This window comes from Aquila chrysaetos, chromosome 1 (genome assembly GCF_900496995.4).
Source record: "Aquila chrysaetos chrysaetos chromosome 1, bAquChr1.4, whole genome shotgun sequence".
Classification (NCBI taxonomy): Eukaryota; Metazoa; Chordata; class Aves; order Accipitriformes; family Accipitridae; genus Aquila; species Aquila chrysaetos.
This window is the reverse complement of record NC_044004.1, coordinates 49,205,514-49,220,832: the sequence shown is the minus strand read 5'-3', so window position 1 is coordinate 49,220,832 and position 15,319 is coordinate 49,205,514. Positions and strand designations below refer to the sequence as shown.

At 46.7% G+C, this 15,319-nt stretch overlaps 1 protein-coding gene across 4 annotated transcripts; it reads left to right on the top strand.

Moving 5' to 3' along the window:
- Window positions 1–2,288: 2,288 nt before the first annotated feature.
- LOC115339865 (toll-like receptor 2 type-1) lies at window positions 2,289–14,854 on the top strand. Of its 4 annotated transcripts, none has more exons than XM_030010461.2 (3): window positions 2,289–2,304; window positions 10,157–10,288; window positions 12,094–14,854. In XM_030010461.2, the coding sequence occupies exon 3, from the start codon at window positions 12,100–12,102 to the stop codon at window positions 14,479–14,481; it is 2,382 nt and encodes a 793-aa protein (XP_029866321.1). In that variant the 5' UTR covers window positions 2,289–2,304; window positions 10,157–10,288; window positions 12,094–12,099; the 3' UTR covers window positions 14,482–14,854. The 4 variants fall into 4 exon arrangements, with proteins under 4 accessions (XP_029866321.1, XP_029866312.1, XP_040980879.1 ...); XM_030010452.2 differs by lacking the exon at window positions 2,289–2,304 and adding an exon at window positions 6,384–6,805; XM_041124945.1 differs by lacking the exon at window positions 2,289–2,304 and adding an exon at window positions 9,832–9,957.
- The last annotated feature ends 465 nt before the right edge of the window (window positions 14,855–15,319 follow it).

The window sequence follows — 15,319 nt, the reverse complement described above, 5'->3', positions numbered from 1 at the left end:
AGGCATGGGGGATCTGCCCTGAATTTCTGTATGTATTCTGCTTGTTGTAGGAGAAGGAGCAATCGTGACAGCCTGTCTCGGTGATTTCCCCCCGCCACAGCCTCTCGGACAGAAGATTACGGCTTTCTGGAGCCAGGCAAAGCCAGTGCCTCTGCGTGCAGCAGCAGTCCTGTCCTGCTGCCTGCCAAATGCAGGCCAAATTAAATCTACGTGCTTGCGGCGACCCAGCTCTCGGCCGCTTCCCCACCGGAGGGGACAGGGAGCTGGGGGATCTCGTTTTCCCCGGTCTGTCCCGTCTTCTGGCTTTCCACCCCAGAGGAGGGGGAAGGGAGCAAGGAGGGGTGGATGCAAGCCCCCCTCCAGATAGACGGCCCTGCAGCACCTCAGCGCCTTCACTATCTGATTTCCTCCATAAAATGCAGTAGGGCTCCATCTAATTAGAGAGCAAATACACTGTTAAAGGCGCTGCTTTATCTACAAAGTTGTTCTCTTTCATACAAAAATGATAGGGAAAAGCAAGGGTCGGAGGGGCAGGAAAACCCCCGGCTGAACTCTGGCGCGGGATGCGCGACCCTTTCAGGACAAGACGGGACAGAGGAACCTCGGAGGCACGGCGGCGAGCCTCTCGTCTCCCCGGGCCTCGGGGGCAGCTGGGGTGAGGCCCTTGCTGAACCCGCCATTTCCACAGGCTTGTGCAGGCAGGCGTGGCGGTGGTTGCCTAAGGCCGGCGGTGCCGAGGCCGGCAGCCCCCCATCCCGGCGGCCCCCCGTGCTGGGGTGTCCATCACCCCCGACATGCCCCCGGGAGGTTTTGCTCCTCCTGGGATGGCAGGATCTGGCCTGAGTAAGGCTGATCCTGGGGAAGACAAAGGAAGATCTATTAGCAATCACCACTTCTTTATTTATTTTTGGGTATTTCCTGGTTTCAGTGTTTACCAAAGACGGCCGGCCAAAGTAAACCACCCGAATGAAAAATTGCGAATGAAAAAGCCAGCCGCACGGCAAAGCTGGTCCCTTGTCCTCGAGCGCTTCAGTCATTTCAGATTAGGGGCTCGCTTGCCGTTCTCCCGCAGACGGGCTTACAAGGGATCGCCCTGAGAGAAACCTGCCCCCGTACGCAGCCACCAGCAGAAAGCTTAGGCAGGTCTGGAAAGACTCTCTAGCAAGAGGAGGGATTAACGTGCCTGCTTGTTAACTTTGGCAGCATGTGTAGTCGTCGTCGTGCCAGCAGCATTAGGGAAAGCAAATGGGGAGGGATTATTTTATGATCGGTGGCGTTCCTGGGGGATGGGGGGGTTTCTTCTGGGGACTTCGTAGCAGGAGTAAAACGCAGAGTGGAGCACAAAGCAGTTCCTTCACGGCCGGGAGGCTGTTTCGGCAGGAGGAGCGGTACGGAGCCAAAACGGATGGAAACACTCCCTCCGCCCTTAATCCAGTTGCAGACCTGATTTACCCAGGGTGAGTCAGTGGTATCAACATTGTCCTGTTACTCGGTGACAAGTTACGAGCTCACAGTTTTTTTGTCCAGCAAACCAGCTTGCTAGCTCCTTGCTGAGTTCCCCATGAAAGAGAAGGGTCTGCCCAGCCTGGAGACAGGATTTCTCCGCCTGCGGAAACAGGGAACAAGTCAAACCCACTCACAGGCTGTTTTTCATTGTGACAAGTTGTGAGGAAAACTTATTTTACAGAAAAAATTAGACCTCTCAACAGTAGGAGAGAGGAGTCCAGCCAGCCTTCACCTTATCCATCCCTCCTCCCATTACTCCCCCCATTTTTGTTAGTGACTTTCGAAAGATACTACTCAACTGGAAGGTTTTCCAAACATCAGAGAGGATACTATCAGATGGAAACATGGACACACCAGAGAGATGACTGCAAGGGAGTTCCCTCAACAGAGGGTCGTGCGTCTCAGTATGCTTTGCTTGGCCTTTTGGTCCCAGGTGTGAGCTGGGAACAAAGAGTTCAAGGAACCAACCCCAGCAAAATAAAGTACTCCGAAGGACTGACTTTATAGGAAATTTGTTGAACCTATTAATCATGGAACATACAGGAAATTAATTTAAAATGATGTCATAAAAATAGCACATGAAAGAAGTGCAAATGTAACATAATTTCTATAAATAGAAAAGAATCTTTATACCAACACTTGTGTAAGTTATAAGCTGAAAACAAACCAGGTGGCCAGTCTATTGGGTAAGACTTGTTAAATGTTGGATGCTAAGACCCAAAGAAACAAAGATCTTCTTGTGCCTGCAGGTGTAAACCTCATGGTGAGTTGGAAGAGTATCACCTGAATTGATACAAGGTAAGAGAGCGCACCTAATTTGATGCTTTTTCCCACAGCAGAGCAGATGTAAGGTAGACAAATTTTACTAGCCTATGGTTATCTCTGAACCAACTTATTCTTGTCCTGTACTTCCAGCTGTTGAGATGAAAATTGGTTGGTTTTACTGCTTTTTTTGCCTATATTTCCTTTGATTCCTCTTCCTTTAATAACTCTTCTGTCCCCATGCTGCAAACTACAGAGCAAATTACTTGAAAGCATGAGTTACCATGCACCCTACACTTATTAGAGATCTACAAAAGTCTTTTTACTGTTACTACAACCCCCTATGGCAATCTTTGTATAAGTTCCCTACTTGCTTTCAAGTGAAGAGTGGGGTTTTTTTTTTGTTTTCCGTCACCCTGTGCTTGCAATCACTTATTGCACTGGGGTTTTGATCTCTGCTGGAGTTCCTAAGTCCTGCTAAAAGGTCTACAGAGTTGGCAATGCTTCTGGACCATCACTATTGGAGTAATGGGGCATTGCTAAGAAAGGACTATTCCCTCTCAAGTCCATGCCATTGGTGCCTGGCCTGTGTTCCCTTTCTTCAAATGGACACCATGACCTGGAAGAAACCACTGGGTTGAAACAAAACGCAAAGAAAGAAAAAAGAAAAGAAAAGCAAAGCATAGCATTTCCCATCAAAGCTGTTGACCAGGTGCACCGCTCTGGGAGAGCATGGTTGGCTGCAGCGGTGCTTGCTGCAAGCGTCTCCAGACCATCCTGGACATACCTGCGTTACCACGGCACAGCTGTGCCTTATGTGCCGTGTCCAGGTAACTTTGAATGTTAGAGGGGAATTTGACTCAAAGTTTGTAAATGTGGGCATTTCACAGTAGTAGAAAGGACCTTGTTTTGGGGGTTGATCCCCTAGTATGGGGTGTTTCTGTAGATACTGTGATAAAGACAAAAAGTCATATTGCAGTACAAGCACAAGAGTTACACGGTCCGTTCTGAATCTGTCATAACTAAGCTGGTACTGCTACACTCAAGAAGACTTACAGAAGAACAAGAAATGCAATCTGAGGATAATTTAGGAGGAATGATTAAAATCGCTGAGTGTGTACTTGAAAATCAGCTTGGGATGTCTGTTTACAATCATGTTCAAGTCTGGAGAGTCAGAGAATGGTCAGATATTGGAAATATGTAATTATTTGAAGATGTTTTGGTGGCTCTGTCAGATTCAACACACACTTTTCAAATACTTATTGACATCATTTTATGATCAGGACTTTCATTTTTAGTAAAAATGATTTTTTCATGGGTGTTTACAACTCTGCTGTATTCAAGCATCTAAAAAGTTGGTTTAAAAAATTATACAAATGAGAAAGTACACAATAGAAATAATCCCTGCAAGAAACTCACAAAACATGTCATTTTTCCAATGCAGAAAAACTTGGAAATAGCTCATTAGATTTTTCCTAATTTTTTAAAATAAGGAGCTTTGATAGGAGATAAATCAAGAAAAGTACCTGCACTGAAGAAAGAGCTTCTGAGGTCTTGAATAACTGAAAATAAGGATTTGGAATGGACTGGTTTTTTCTTTCTGAAATGCACTGTCATGTCTGAAATATTTCATGGCATCAGGTACAGAGGGAGGCAGCAGTTGAATGCAAAGCCTGAACTACCTGTGCAAAATATATCCTGGCATTGTCTTTTTTTGGAACAAATACAAAAATCTTGATATTTTTATGGCATATGATAATGATCTGATTCATTTCCTGCTAAGATTCTTGCCCAACTGTTAAACACAAATATTTTTTTTTGTATAATAAGCAGTTAAATATGTATCTCTGCATCCCAGCACAGTGTTTTCTATCTCTGTAGAGGAAACAAACTCTAGCGGGTTCTGCAATGACTTGGTCCCATTCCCGGGAATGTTTCCCTTCCATTAAAAAAACAAAAAGAAACAAAGAAGAAAAGAAAGCTCTTTTTCAGTGTATTAGCACTAGGTAGACCTAGGCACGAGACATGTGTCCATGCATTCCTCTCAGCGAGGAAAGATGAGGTCTGTTGGACCTTTCCTGCACTGAAGCGCACGGACACACACATCGCTTTGCCCAGCCTCTCTCGAAGGAGCTTTTCCTCGGAGCTGAGCGAAGCCATTTTTCCTCCTTGCAGGAAATTCCAGTGCCGGGATGTTAAACCCTAACTTCCTCACAACAGCCTGCCGGTGATGGCTTGCACCCGGTGGGCTGAGACAGGGTATTTTCTCTGCCGGCGAGCTGAAATGAAGCAGAAGCCATCCAACAGCGAGCGTAAGACATCCCATTCCTCTCCCACTGCGACCCCCCTGTAGTGCAGCTTGTGCCTTGTAGGGTCCACGAGGGTATCTTGGGGTACCTGCAGCGGCCCCGATGGCCGGACCGCGCTGGGGGGACGGTGCCGTCTCAGCACGGGGAGGTTTGGTGCCTCCTGGGAGGCCATGAGCCAAGGGGGGTTGCGGCTCTGTCTGGAAACCTGCAAAATCCCTGTTTTGAAATAAGCTTGGCACCTCATTTTCTTAAACACTGGAAATATGTTTTACGTCTCCAAATACCTCTCTGGGCAGCCCATAACAGATGAGCTCTCTCATGTAGTTTGGGATACAGCAAAGCAAGCTTATTGACACAGCAAGAGTGCGATATATGTAGATAGGCAAAAAAGTCCTTCAAAATACTAAGCAAGTGCTACTTTGGAAAGCTACACAGAGGTATTTCCTGAAGGTGTCTAAAAAACTGAAGAAATAGCTTTGTATGTTGATGATGTTGAACCAATTAACACTATGAAAATTGCAGTAAATATATTAAAAGAAAACGTGATTTCCAGATGGTGTCCGTTTCAGGGGATGGATCCTCAGCAGCGGCAAGCTGGGAGCCTGTTTGCCCGGGTGATGAGAGGTACGTTTGGGCTGACCTCCAAGGTCCCGGTACCGTGATGTTTGTGTTTCAGGTTCCCGAGTCCTACAGCCTGTTTAGGGTCCCTGTGGAGTGCCTGTGGACATTCAGGATTATGAACATGGGAAACATAAGTGCTGATACAGCCAAGCTAGCCTGTAAGAAAAGCTGAGATCAAGCCTTTTACGGGTCTTGGGCACCTGCTTCCATGTTTGGTTCTCATCCCTGCATCTTCTCTGGGAGCTGGACCCCGTCCACAGGGATGCAGGGAGCCCTGGGCGGCATTCAGAGGAAGTTATACTTAACCAGATGTATTTCCAGACAGGCCTCCCCCACTCACGCGCTGAGGGAGTTTCATTAGTTGTTGGTATCAGTTTATATTTTGCCTTACTCCCTGCAGCATGCCAGGAAATCCGGTGGCAGGCACGCTCGTAAGCGGGTGCCTTTGATCCCGCTGTGTGCCCAGCGTTTGTGTGCGGCTGAGCTGCCCGTCAGCGTGCTTGACTGGCATCCAGCCCCACGCAAGTCTGGGGAGCAAGCAGCGATGGCTGGGGGGACCCGTTCCGGGTGTGTTTTCCCTGAGTTTGCATTTTGGAGTAACAAATTAGTGTGATGCTGATAACGGGGTTTTGTGTGTTTGTCATAGCGGTCTTCAGAACAGGGTGCCAAAACTTGCTATGGTATTTACTGTTTTATAGCTGCGTATTAATGGAAAATACTAACATTCCTGTCAGAAACAAATTGTTTTCACCCCGCCTAAGAAAGTGCAAAGTAAGAAAGGAACTGTGTTCTCCAGCTTTGCCTAGCACGCAGGCTGCTTTCTGTTGATGCAATTTCCTTGGGAGTCAAATATTCAACAGGATTATTTTGGGAGAAATTAGGGCTTTTCTCCTGCTGAGTCATGCTGATGCAACTGTTCTAGGAAGACAAAACTTTCCATATTATTAGAATGAACTTTGGTGTCTTAGCCTGCAAACTTCCCTGCTATGTCCTCTGTTAAGGCAGCAAATCAACGTCATGTTATTCTGATTGAATGCTTTCAGAAAGGATATGATACAAAAAACCCACAACCCTGCTTCCTTGGCAGAGGCAGTCCCGAAGGCTGGCTGTTAAATAAGTAACCATTTACCCAGCATTATCATGCTCTGCCACAACGGCAGGGCAAGGATAGCCCAGAAGAAAAATAAAGGGAATCTGCTCCTTTGCTTTTAAACTTTCAGTCTGAGGATCTAACCAGGGGATTGAGCTGCTGGCAGGACAGGCCTGGTACGGAACATGACAAAGTTAAAATTGTTTCTTTTTCATTATAATATTCCTTTTTGTTGTAGTTTGAAGACGAATACCCAAAGCCCTGCAAGTCAGATTAAAGCGTAGGCACCAGCGGTGCATGCCAACGCTCTGCTTCCAGGATCATGTAAGGATGCCAAGCCGTTCTGCTTTCAATTATACAAGTATTATACCTCCTGCTCCAAAGACTGCAAGCATAGATTTGACTGCTCTTTCTCGCCAGCCCTTTCCAGGGTGGGGTGGAAGAAGAGTGCCCCAGGCTCAGCCCAGCTGGCACCGCTGCAGCGAGCTGATGCGCTGATGCATCCTGCTTACCAGGGGTAAGTATCAGGAAGCAGTTTTGCGCTGCTTGCAAAGATTTGGAAAGTGTTTCTGCTCCTATTGCAAGCTGGCCAACAGATTCGTGAGCTCCCTTCCTTTTCTACTCCTTCTGCCTTTTTTCGAGGTTGGGGTGTGGGGCAGGGTGTCGTCTGGGTTGGGCCCCTTCTGCACTGCTCACTTGTCCTTTCTCAGCGGAAAAGCAAAAAGCAGCTGTGAGTGTGGATGCTGACACAGAGGAGGAAAGAGAGGAAGGGAGGAGACGGGCTGCAGGATCCTGTCATGTGGGACTGGGAAGGGGGAGTGCTTTTAAGAGTGTGACGTGCCCAGGTACTGCAGGAGATGAAGGAGTCAGTACCTCTGGCTGGCGGAGGGGAGACGGCTGCAAGGCTCTAGCAACTGGAGCCTGATTCTAAAGCCACGTTCCCCCGAGTAACACGACACAGATGAAGAAAGAGGAGGTAGTGGGGATATAACGGTGAAAAAACGCTTGTAACTGATGGCAGACTGACCGAGGACTAGTGTTGCCACTTGGTTTGTGGTTTTTGATCAGCAAGTCCACTCCCATGGGGTTCTGTCCCACATAGATATATTTCTGTTTCTACATCTGTTTTGGTCAACACCCATCAGATACAGCCCCCCATCGCTGGTCGCTGCCCTGTCTAGCAGCAGCAGTTTACTAGGGGAGGAGGGTTGTGGCAGGAGCCTGTCCCTCTGCCAGCAGAGGCAATGCAGGGACCCGGCACTGAGCTGCAGGAGGCAGGAATGCTGAGCAGGCTGTACCAGGGGGTCAAGAAAGAGCTGGCCAAGGGGAATGTGTGCTTCTTATGCTGCTGTCAGATAAACAGTAACATTTAAAGCAAAAGAGCTTCAAACATGATGACCACAGCTCTGTTTCAGCCCTATCTATCTGCTTGTGTGGTGCCTCGGCTTGGAACCAGTCACAATCTGCTGTTACAAAAGCACAAGCTTGTTGCAGATCTGTGTCCTTCTGCTGGGAAAAAGTAATGTACTGGCACAGGTGGAGATATGTGCCTTTTTTAAACACTATAAAAGAGGAAGGATAATCATAGCTTAAGCTTGGAGGAGGAGAGAAAGCACCCACAAGGTGCAACCTTGTTCAATGCTAGACATGCAGTTACTCTGGAGAAAAAACAAATGAACAGTATTCTCACCTTGAAAGACAACAGTTTTCTCCTACTTTAGACTCTTTGATTTCAAAAGAAGTTGTTTTGAGTCCAGGCTGCAGCTCAGTTTGGAAGCTGATGCTCTGGAAGGCAGCTGGCTGGTACCTCGCCTCTGTGTGTGGAGCAGCCTGTGGAGGGCATTTCTGGCCACCTTGAGCATCCTCAGACCTTCCTGACTCCAGATAACCTGATAAATCCTGATAAACTGACCTGGAATGAGAGAGAGAGAAGTTGTGCTGCTTGTAGACTTTTTTCCCTACTGATGGAAACAAGCAGAAGGCCCACCCTGATTTCTTGGATTTCTAAGCAGTTTGCTGAACTGAACTGCTTGGTTTGTGAACTGCAGCATGGGAAGGTGGAGAGGGTCGCGCTGGTCTTCTCTTTCTGAGACAAACCAGAAACCCGGCCCAGTTTAGAAGTAGGATGAGAGTTGGCTGATCTTGGATTTTAGGAGAAAGTCAGTACTTCTGAAAAAATAGCTAGCACCTACCTCGAGTCTCCATGAATGTGTGGTGGTGAAGCGGTAACACACAAAAAAGTTTGTCTGCTACGCATTCAATGAAGTATGTGGCCTCGTACGTGGTTGTCTTCTTCAAAGCTCTTCACAAATTTAACTATATTTAACTTTACCAAGGAGTTGCAAGTTTCATGACAAAAACATATAGGAATGAGTCGCGTCAAACTCAGAACTAACATTTTAAAACATTTTGAAAACTGAAAGTCTTCTCTTTTTGAGAACGGGAACTGTTCCAGCTGAGAGGTGCCAGAGGGAAGAGGCAGCTTTTGGGAAGTTGGTGACATCCCTTCACTAAAACACCATTTCCCCTCTCTGCTGTGTCCCACACCCTGCTCTGTCTCTATTCCCCACTCCCCCAGTAAAACTGCTTTGAAAACGTTGTTAGGCTTATCATCTATCCCGTGTAACAGACAGAAAATACAAGGGTATCTCAGTCTTTCAATTCCTTTTTTTTGGAAGGCGTCGAGTTCTTAACCTAACGTGCAGCGCTAATTTTAACGTAGCAGGACTGAAGGTCGTTATGAGACACACTCAGGCTTCTGCCTGGGCTTTGCCACCCTTGAGCACACAGAAGCCACCGTGGGCCCTCTGACATGTGGCCAAGCAGCTTGCAGGAATCCGTCTGTCTGTCTGCTCCCAGGCAGGTACCTCTCAGTGCAAGTAGGCAGCAGACCGTGACAATTTCTGTGCACAGAAAAAAAATGGAAAATGCAGTAGGAAGGTTTGGTGTTTGGATTTAATGGGTTTCCCTTTCAGAGCTGGTAGGAAGTCTCCCTAGCCCGTTATGCATGCAGTATCCCTGGCCATTTGACCAGCCGTGTGTTTCCATTCAGTCAGGCTAAAATAAAAATCATCAAACCTCCCCTCTCAGAATTGCCTTGGATATTTACAGAGGGATACTTTCTTACAAACCGAGGCTTGTTTTTCAGACAGAATATCAGTCCCATTCTTAGGCATTTCCTATTTGTTGATAACGTATGACTGCAGTGTCCTAGGAAATGAAATGATACTGAGTGTTTCTATAGTACTCTCTTTGACTAAACAATTTGACTCCAACATTTATATCAATATAATTTATTTATCAATCTATATATTGATAACATTTTACAGAACATACACAACAAAATAACTTGGGTGTGCCGAGATGTTCTGTTGCTCAGTACAATTAACATCCCTGCCAGTGCATACCAAACAATAAGTATCAAAAGCAGAGATACAGGAAGGTGAATGCAGTTCTGCCTGGGAACTATTTTTGCACTTAATACTGGAGGAAGCGATTGTGAAAGAATGACTTGCGCAAAATGGTTGCATCAGCCTTTCCAGTGATGGGCAATGACTGACAAAAGGAGAGAGATCTGCCGCTGAATTTCAGCTTGCAAAGAGAGTGCAAACATGATCTATGATCGTTTTTGTGTCCCCAGTCAGCAGCAGCAATAGAAGTGGTTGAAATGTGAGTTTGAAGGGCAGTGTCGTGCAGGCCAGACAACGCTGAACTCTTCAGAAGCCATGGTCTCCTTAGGGAAGCAGCCACTAAAGAAAAGCTGGGCAAACTGGTATGCTTCACTGGCTGAGTAGTTAGAGGACGTTGGGAAACTGTCAACATAAAGTTTTGTTTGAGGAGCACGGGCTGAAATATTTTCTCACTCCAGGACTGTCGTCGCATCAGACCTGCCAAAGGGTTTCCAGCTTTCGTTGTACTTGAAGGTAGGAGGTGACTACTTGGATCCCAGAGTACATGATCAGCACACGAGGAGACTGAAACACAGCATGCAGTAGACAAGGTAAGTATTTACTCTCTGCATATTCAGGATTTGGGGATACTGTTTGTCTGCAGTACTGGAGCTGTTTACAGCAGCTTGTGAGCTTTAATAAGTGACATTTTCTGGTGTAGCCAATGATGAAATGTTCTTTGGCACCCATGGCAGGAAACACAGCCCTTCTGTAAATTAAAATCAGTAATGTTCTAATTACATCCACTGTTTATAGGGTGACAGTAACATCCAGTTCCCGTCTATTACCAGTGTTGATTTACAGAAAAGGGCGATAGACTCGTTTGGTTGCATATCAGCTTGTTCTGCCTTTCCAGTAAAGAATGTAAATTGCTTACACGGTATGTAAAAGGGTGTGCCAGGAGCCTACGCAGCTCTGCTTTTTAGAAGCCCTGAGGCTGGTGAGACTCTACGCAGGGGACCCCAAAATCTCTTTCGGAAAAGCCTGCGGTGTCAGAAGCCACAGCCTACTCAAAGGGCTGAGAGGGAGGACACGGTCTGTTCAGGCTTCTGCCTCACAGGTGGCCATGCTAGAAGGACAGGCTAACGCTGTGAAGGCTGTGAGCATTTAGAATCATAGAATCATTTAGGTTAAGATTATTGACTCCAAGCGTTGACCTAACACTGCCAAGTCCTCCACTAAACCATGTCCCTAAGCACCATGTCTACATGTCTTTTAAGTGCCTCCAGGGATGGTGACTCCACCACTTCCCTGGGCAGCCTGTTCCAGTGCTTCATAACCCTTTCGGTGAAGAAATTTTTCCTAATATCCAATCTAAACCTCCCCTGGAGCAACTCGAGGCTGCTTTCTCTTATCCTATTGCTTGTGACTTGGGAAAAGAGACTGACACCCACCTCACTACAACCTCCTTTCAGGTAGTTGTAGAGAGCGATAAGGTCTCCCTTCAGCCTCCTTTTCTCTAGACTAAACAAGCCCAGTTCCCTCAGCTGCTCCTCATAAGACTTGTGCTCCAGGCCCTTTACCAGCTTCGTTGCTCTTCTTTGGACACGCTCCAGCACCTCAATGTCTTTCCTGTAGTGAGGGGCCCAAAACTGAACACTGTATTCGAGGTGCGGCCTCACCAGTGCCCAGTACAGGGGAACAATCACTTGGTATTTCCCACGCTGTACCTGCCCAGTTCCCTTCTGTGCTGGCTCACATTCAGCCAGCTGTCAACCAGCACCCCCAGGTCTTTCTCTGCCAGGCAGCTTTCCAGCCACTCTTCCCCAAGCCTGTAGCGCTGCATGGGGTTGTTGTGACCCAAGTGCAGGACCCGGCACTGAGCCTTGTGGAACCTCATACAGTTGGCCTCAGCCCATCGATCCAGCCTGTCCAGATCCCTCTGTAGAGCCTTTCTGCCCTCAAGCAGATCAACCCTGCCTCCCAACTTGGTGTTGTCTGCAAACTTGCTGACGGTGCACTTGATCCCCTCATCCAGATCATTGATGATCTAGCCATCTTCCCCTGTTTAGGGTTGAAACATCCAGCTGTAGCTTCGTTGCTGAGAGGCAGTGTAATGCAAGAGATGTAAGAGGCAAGGGCCATAGCCAATACGTCTATGAAAAGGCAGGCTGTTGAGAATGGTCCTTTATGACCGTTGAGACATGTTATGGCTGTCATCCAGAGATAAGTAGAATGCCATGTTTGCAGGACTGAGCAGCTGAAGTAAGAGGGGAAGACTGATGTCAGAGGATATCTCTTACAAGAAAAAAATTGAATCTGAACTTCCTAATAAAATTGCACAGGTCTTCAATTGTTTTCAGTTGCTGTTCAAAACTAAAAGTCGACACTACCTTCTCTCCTTTCTGTTTCCTAGAGCAAAATGTTCAACCAAAGAAAACACAAATCAAGAACTACACACACCTGGCAAGTGTGGGCCATCTACGTGGTCTTAGCTGCAAACCTCTCTGAAGAGCAAGTGCTGGAGCAGGCTTGTCCTTCGTGCGATGCCACTCAGCTTTGCAACTGCTCTTCCATGGGCTTGGACTTTGTTCCCCCAGGGCTCACGGGCAAAATCACAGTGTTAAACCTGGCCCACAATAGGATAAAGCACATCCGATCCCAGGATCTGCAGCAGGCTGTGAACCTGAGAGCCCTGCTGCTGCAGTCCAACGAAATCAGCTCCATAGACAAGGACTCGTTTCGCTCCCTTGGGAAACTGGAGCTCTTGGACTTATCAAATAACAGCTTGGCTCACTTGTACCCTGCATGGTTTGGGCACCTCTTTTTGCTCCAGCACCTCCACCTTCAAGGGAACTCCTACAGAGAGCTGGGGGAAAGCTCCCCCTTTTCTAGCCTGAGGAACCTGAGCTCTCTCCACCTGGGCAACCCACAGCTCTCCACGCTAAGGCGAGGGAACTTTGAGGGCATTGAGTTTCTTGACAAGTTGTGGATTGACGGTGGCAATCTCAGTCAGTATGAGCCAGGAAGTTTGAAATCAATTAAGAAGATAAATCACATGATCATAAACGTAAGAAGTATTAATATATTCTCAGCAGTCGTCAGTGACCTTCTGCACTCTGTCACTTGGTTAGAAGTGAGAGAAATCAAATTAGAGATTGAAAAAAAAAGCATGGTGCAGAACTCTACACTTCCTTTTAGGATACGAAAGCTTACGTTTAAAGATGCTTCATTCACAGATCAATATATTAGCCGAATAATAGTATTACTGAAGGAAATAAAATCTTTGCAAGAGATTGAGGCAATTGATTGTGTGCTTCAGGGGAAAGGAGCATGGGATATTGAAGAAATCGCAAGCAGTGGGCAAAGTTTTGTTGAAACGATATCAGTAATAAATATAATGATTCAGAATTTTTATTTGTTTTTTGACCTGGACGGTATGGAGTCACAAATAAACAAGCTGAAAAGACTCACCATTGCAAGCTCTAAAGTTTTCATGGTACCATGCAAACTTGCAAAACATTTTTCGTCACTTCTGTATCTGGACTTTCATGATAATTTGCTTGTAAATAATCGCTTAAATGAGACAATATGTGCAGATGCTTGGCCTTCATTGCAAACTTTAAATCTAAGTCAAAACTCTCTAAAATCTCTGAAACAGACTGCAAATTCTGTAACTCGTCTACCCAAACTGGTTAATCTTGACATTAGCCAAAATAATTTTGGTGAGATTCCAGATGTGTGTGAATGGCCCCAAACCCTGAAATATTTAAACCTCTCCAGCACTCAAATTCCTACACTAACGACTTGCATTCCCCCAACGCTGGAAGTTTTGGATGTTAGCGCTAACAACCTGAAGGAGTTTGGACTGCAACTCCCATTTCTCAAAGAGCTGTACCTCGCAAAAAACCAGCTGAAGGCCTTGCCTGGTGCCGCGCCCGTTCCTAACTTAGTGGCCATGTCAATCAGAAGAAACAAGCTCAACAGTTTCTCCAGGGAAGAGTTTGAGTCCTTCAGGAAAATGGAGCTGCTGGACGCCAGCGACAACAACTTCATCTGCTCCTGTGAATTCCTCTCCTTCATCCACCACGAGGCCAGCATAGCCCAGGTGCTGGTGGGGTGGCCGGAGAAGTATGTCTGTGACTCTCCGCTGGCAGTGAGAGGGACGCAGGTTGGAGCCGTGCATCTCTCCCTGATGGAGTGCCACAGGTCCCTCGTAGTGTCGTCGATCTGCGTCCTGCTGTTCCTGGTCATCCTCATCCTGGTGGCCATCGGCTACAAGTACCACGCGGTCTGGTACCTGAGAATGACCTGGGCATGGCTCCAAGCCAAGCGGAAGCCCAAGCGAGCCCCCCTGAAGGACATCTGCTACGACGCTTTTGTCTCCTACAGCGAGAACGACTCCGACTGGGTGGAAAACATCATGGTGCGGGAGCTGGAGCAGGCCTGCCCCCCCTTTCGGCTCTGCCTCCACAAGCGGGACTTTGTGCCTGGGAAGTGGATCGTGGACAACATCATCGACTCCATAGAGAAGAGCCACAAAACGCTCTTTGTGCTGTCCGAGCACTTTGTGCAGAGCGAGTGGTGCAAATACGAGCTGGACTTCTCGCACTTCCGCCTCTTTGATGAGAACAACGATGCAGCGATTCTCGTCCTCCTGGAGCCCATCCAGAGCAAGGCGATTCCCAAGAGGTTCTGCAAGCTGCGGAAGATCATGAACACAAAGACCTACCTGGAGTGGCCTCTTGAAGAAGAGCAGCAGGAGATGTTTTGGGATAACTTGAAAGGGGCCCTGAAGTCATAGAACAAGTCGGCAGCCCCTCTTTCAGTGTATTTCCACAAAGGAGATATGTCAGTGTTTCTTCCTCCCAAGCAATTTTTCTTTTTTATTTTTCTGCCTAAGGAGAACCTGCTTTGTTGTGTATAGAAAGTTATCATCTTACTACATGAGGAAGACCCACTTTAGTCTTTCCAGTGATTTGATACTCTGATCTTTAAAAATCTCTGCCCATAACTATGATTTTTGGAAGCCATGTTGGACTTCATACACTTTTCTACATATATGTAGCTGAATGTACATAATTTCTGTACTTTTTCCTCCTGTTACCACATCCCTGACTGGTTCCTAACAATGCCATTGTAATTTACAAATGAAAATAAAAGCCAAGGGCTTCAATACTCCCCTGTGTCTGTTGTTCTCCTGTAGTTTATTTTCAGTGCCATCATGCATAGCAGGGTAATTAAAATTAAATTCTGAAAAAAACCCTGAGGACTTACATTAAAACAAGCCCTCTGAAGCCCTACCATTGCTGTGCAACACAAAAAAAAGGCAGTATTGAGTACGTACCTCTATTCACAATTCTGTTATTCTGGCTAGTTACAATAGAGTCCGTATCACCATGCACAGATTGGGGTTTATTCAATACCTGTGAAGGAAGCATCCCGGCACCTTGTACAGTGACTGTGGTGAAATCCAGAGGCATTAAATCACTGTTGGTTTTTTTTTTCTTAGGCTTCTTTCTCCCTGTGAATGCTTGTTTCTCCCTCCATGGGAACCACCATGTTCCCGTCTACCTACCCACAGAAATAGCTGAAGCCTCCATTTGTGGGGTGTAGGGATATGTTTCTAATGAGTGGGCTAT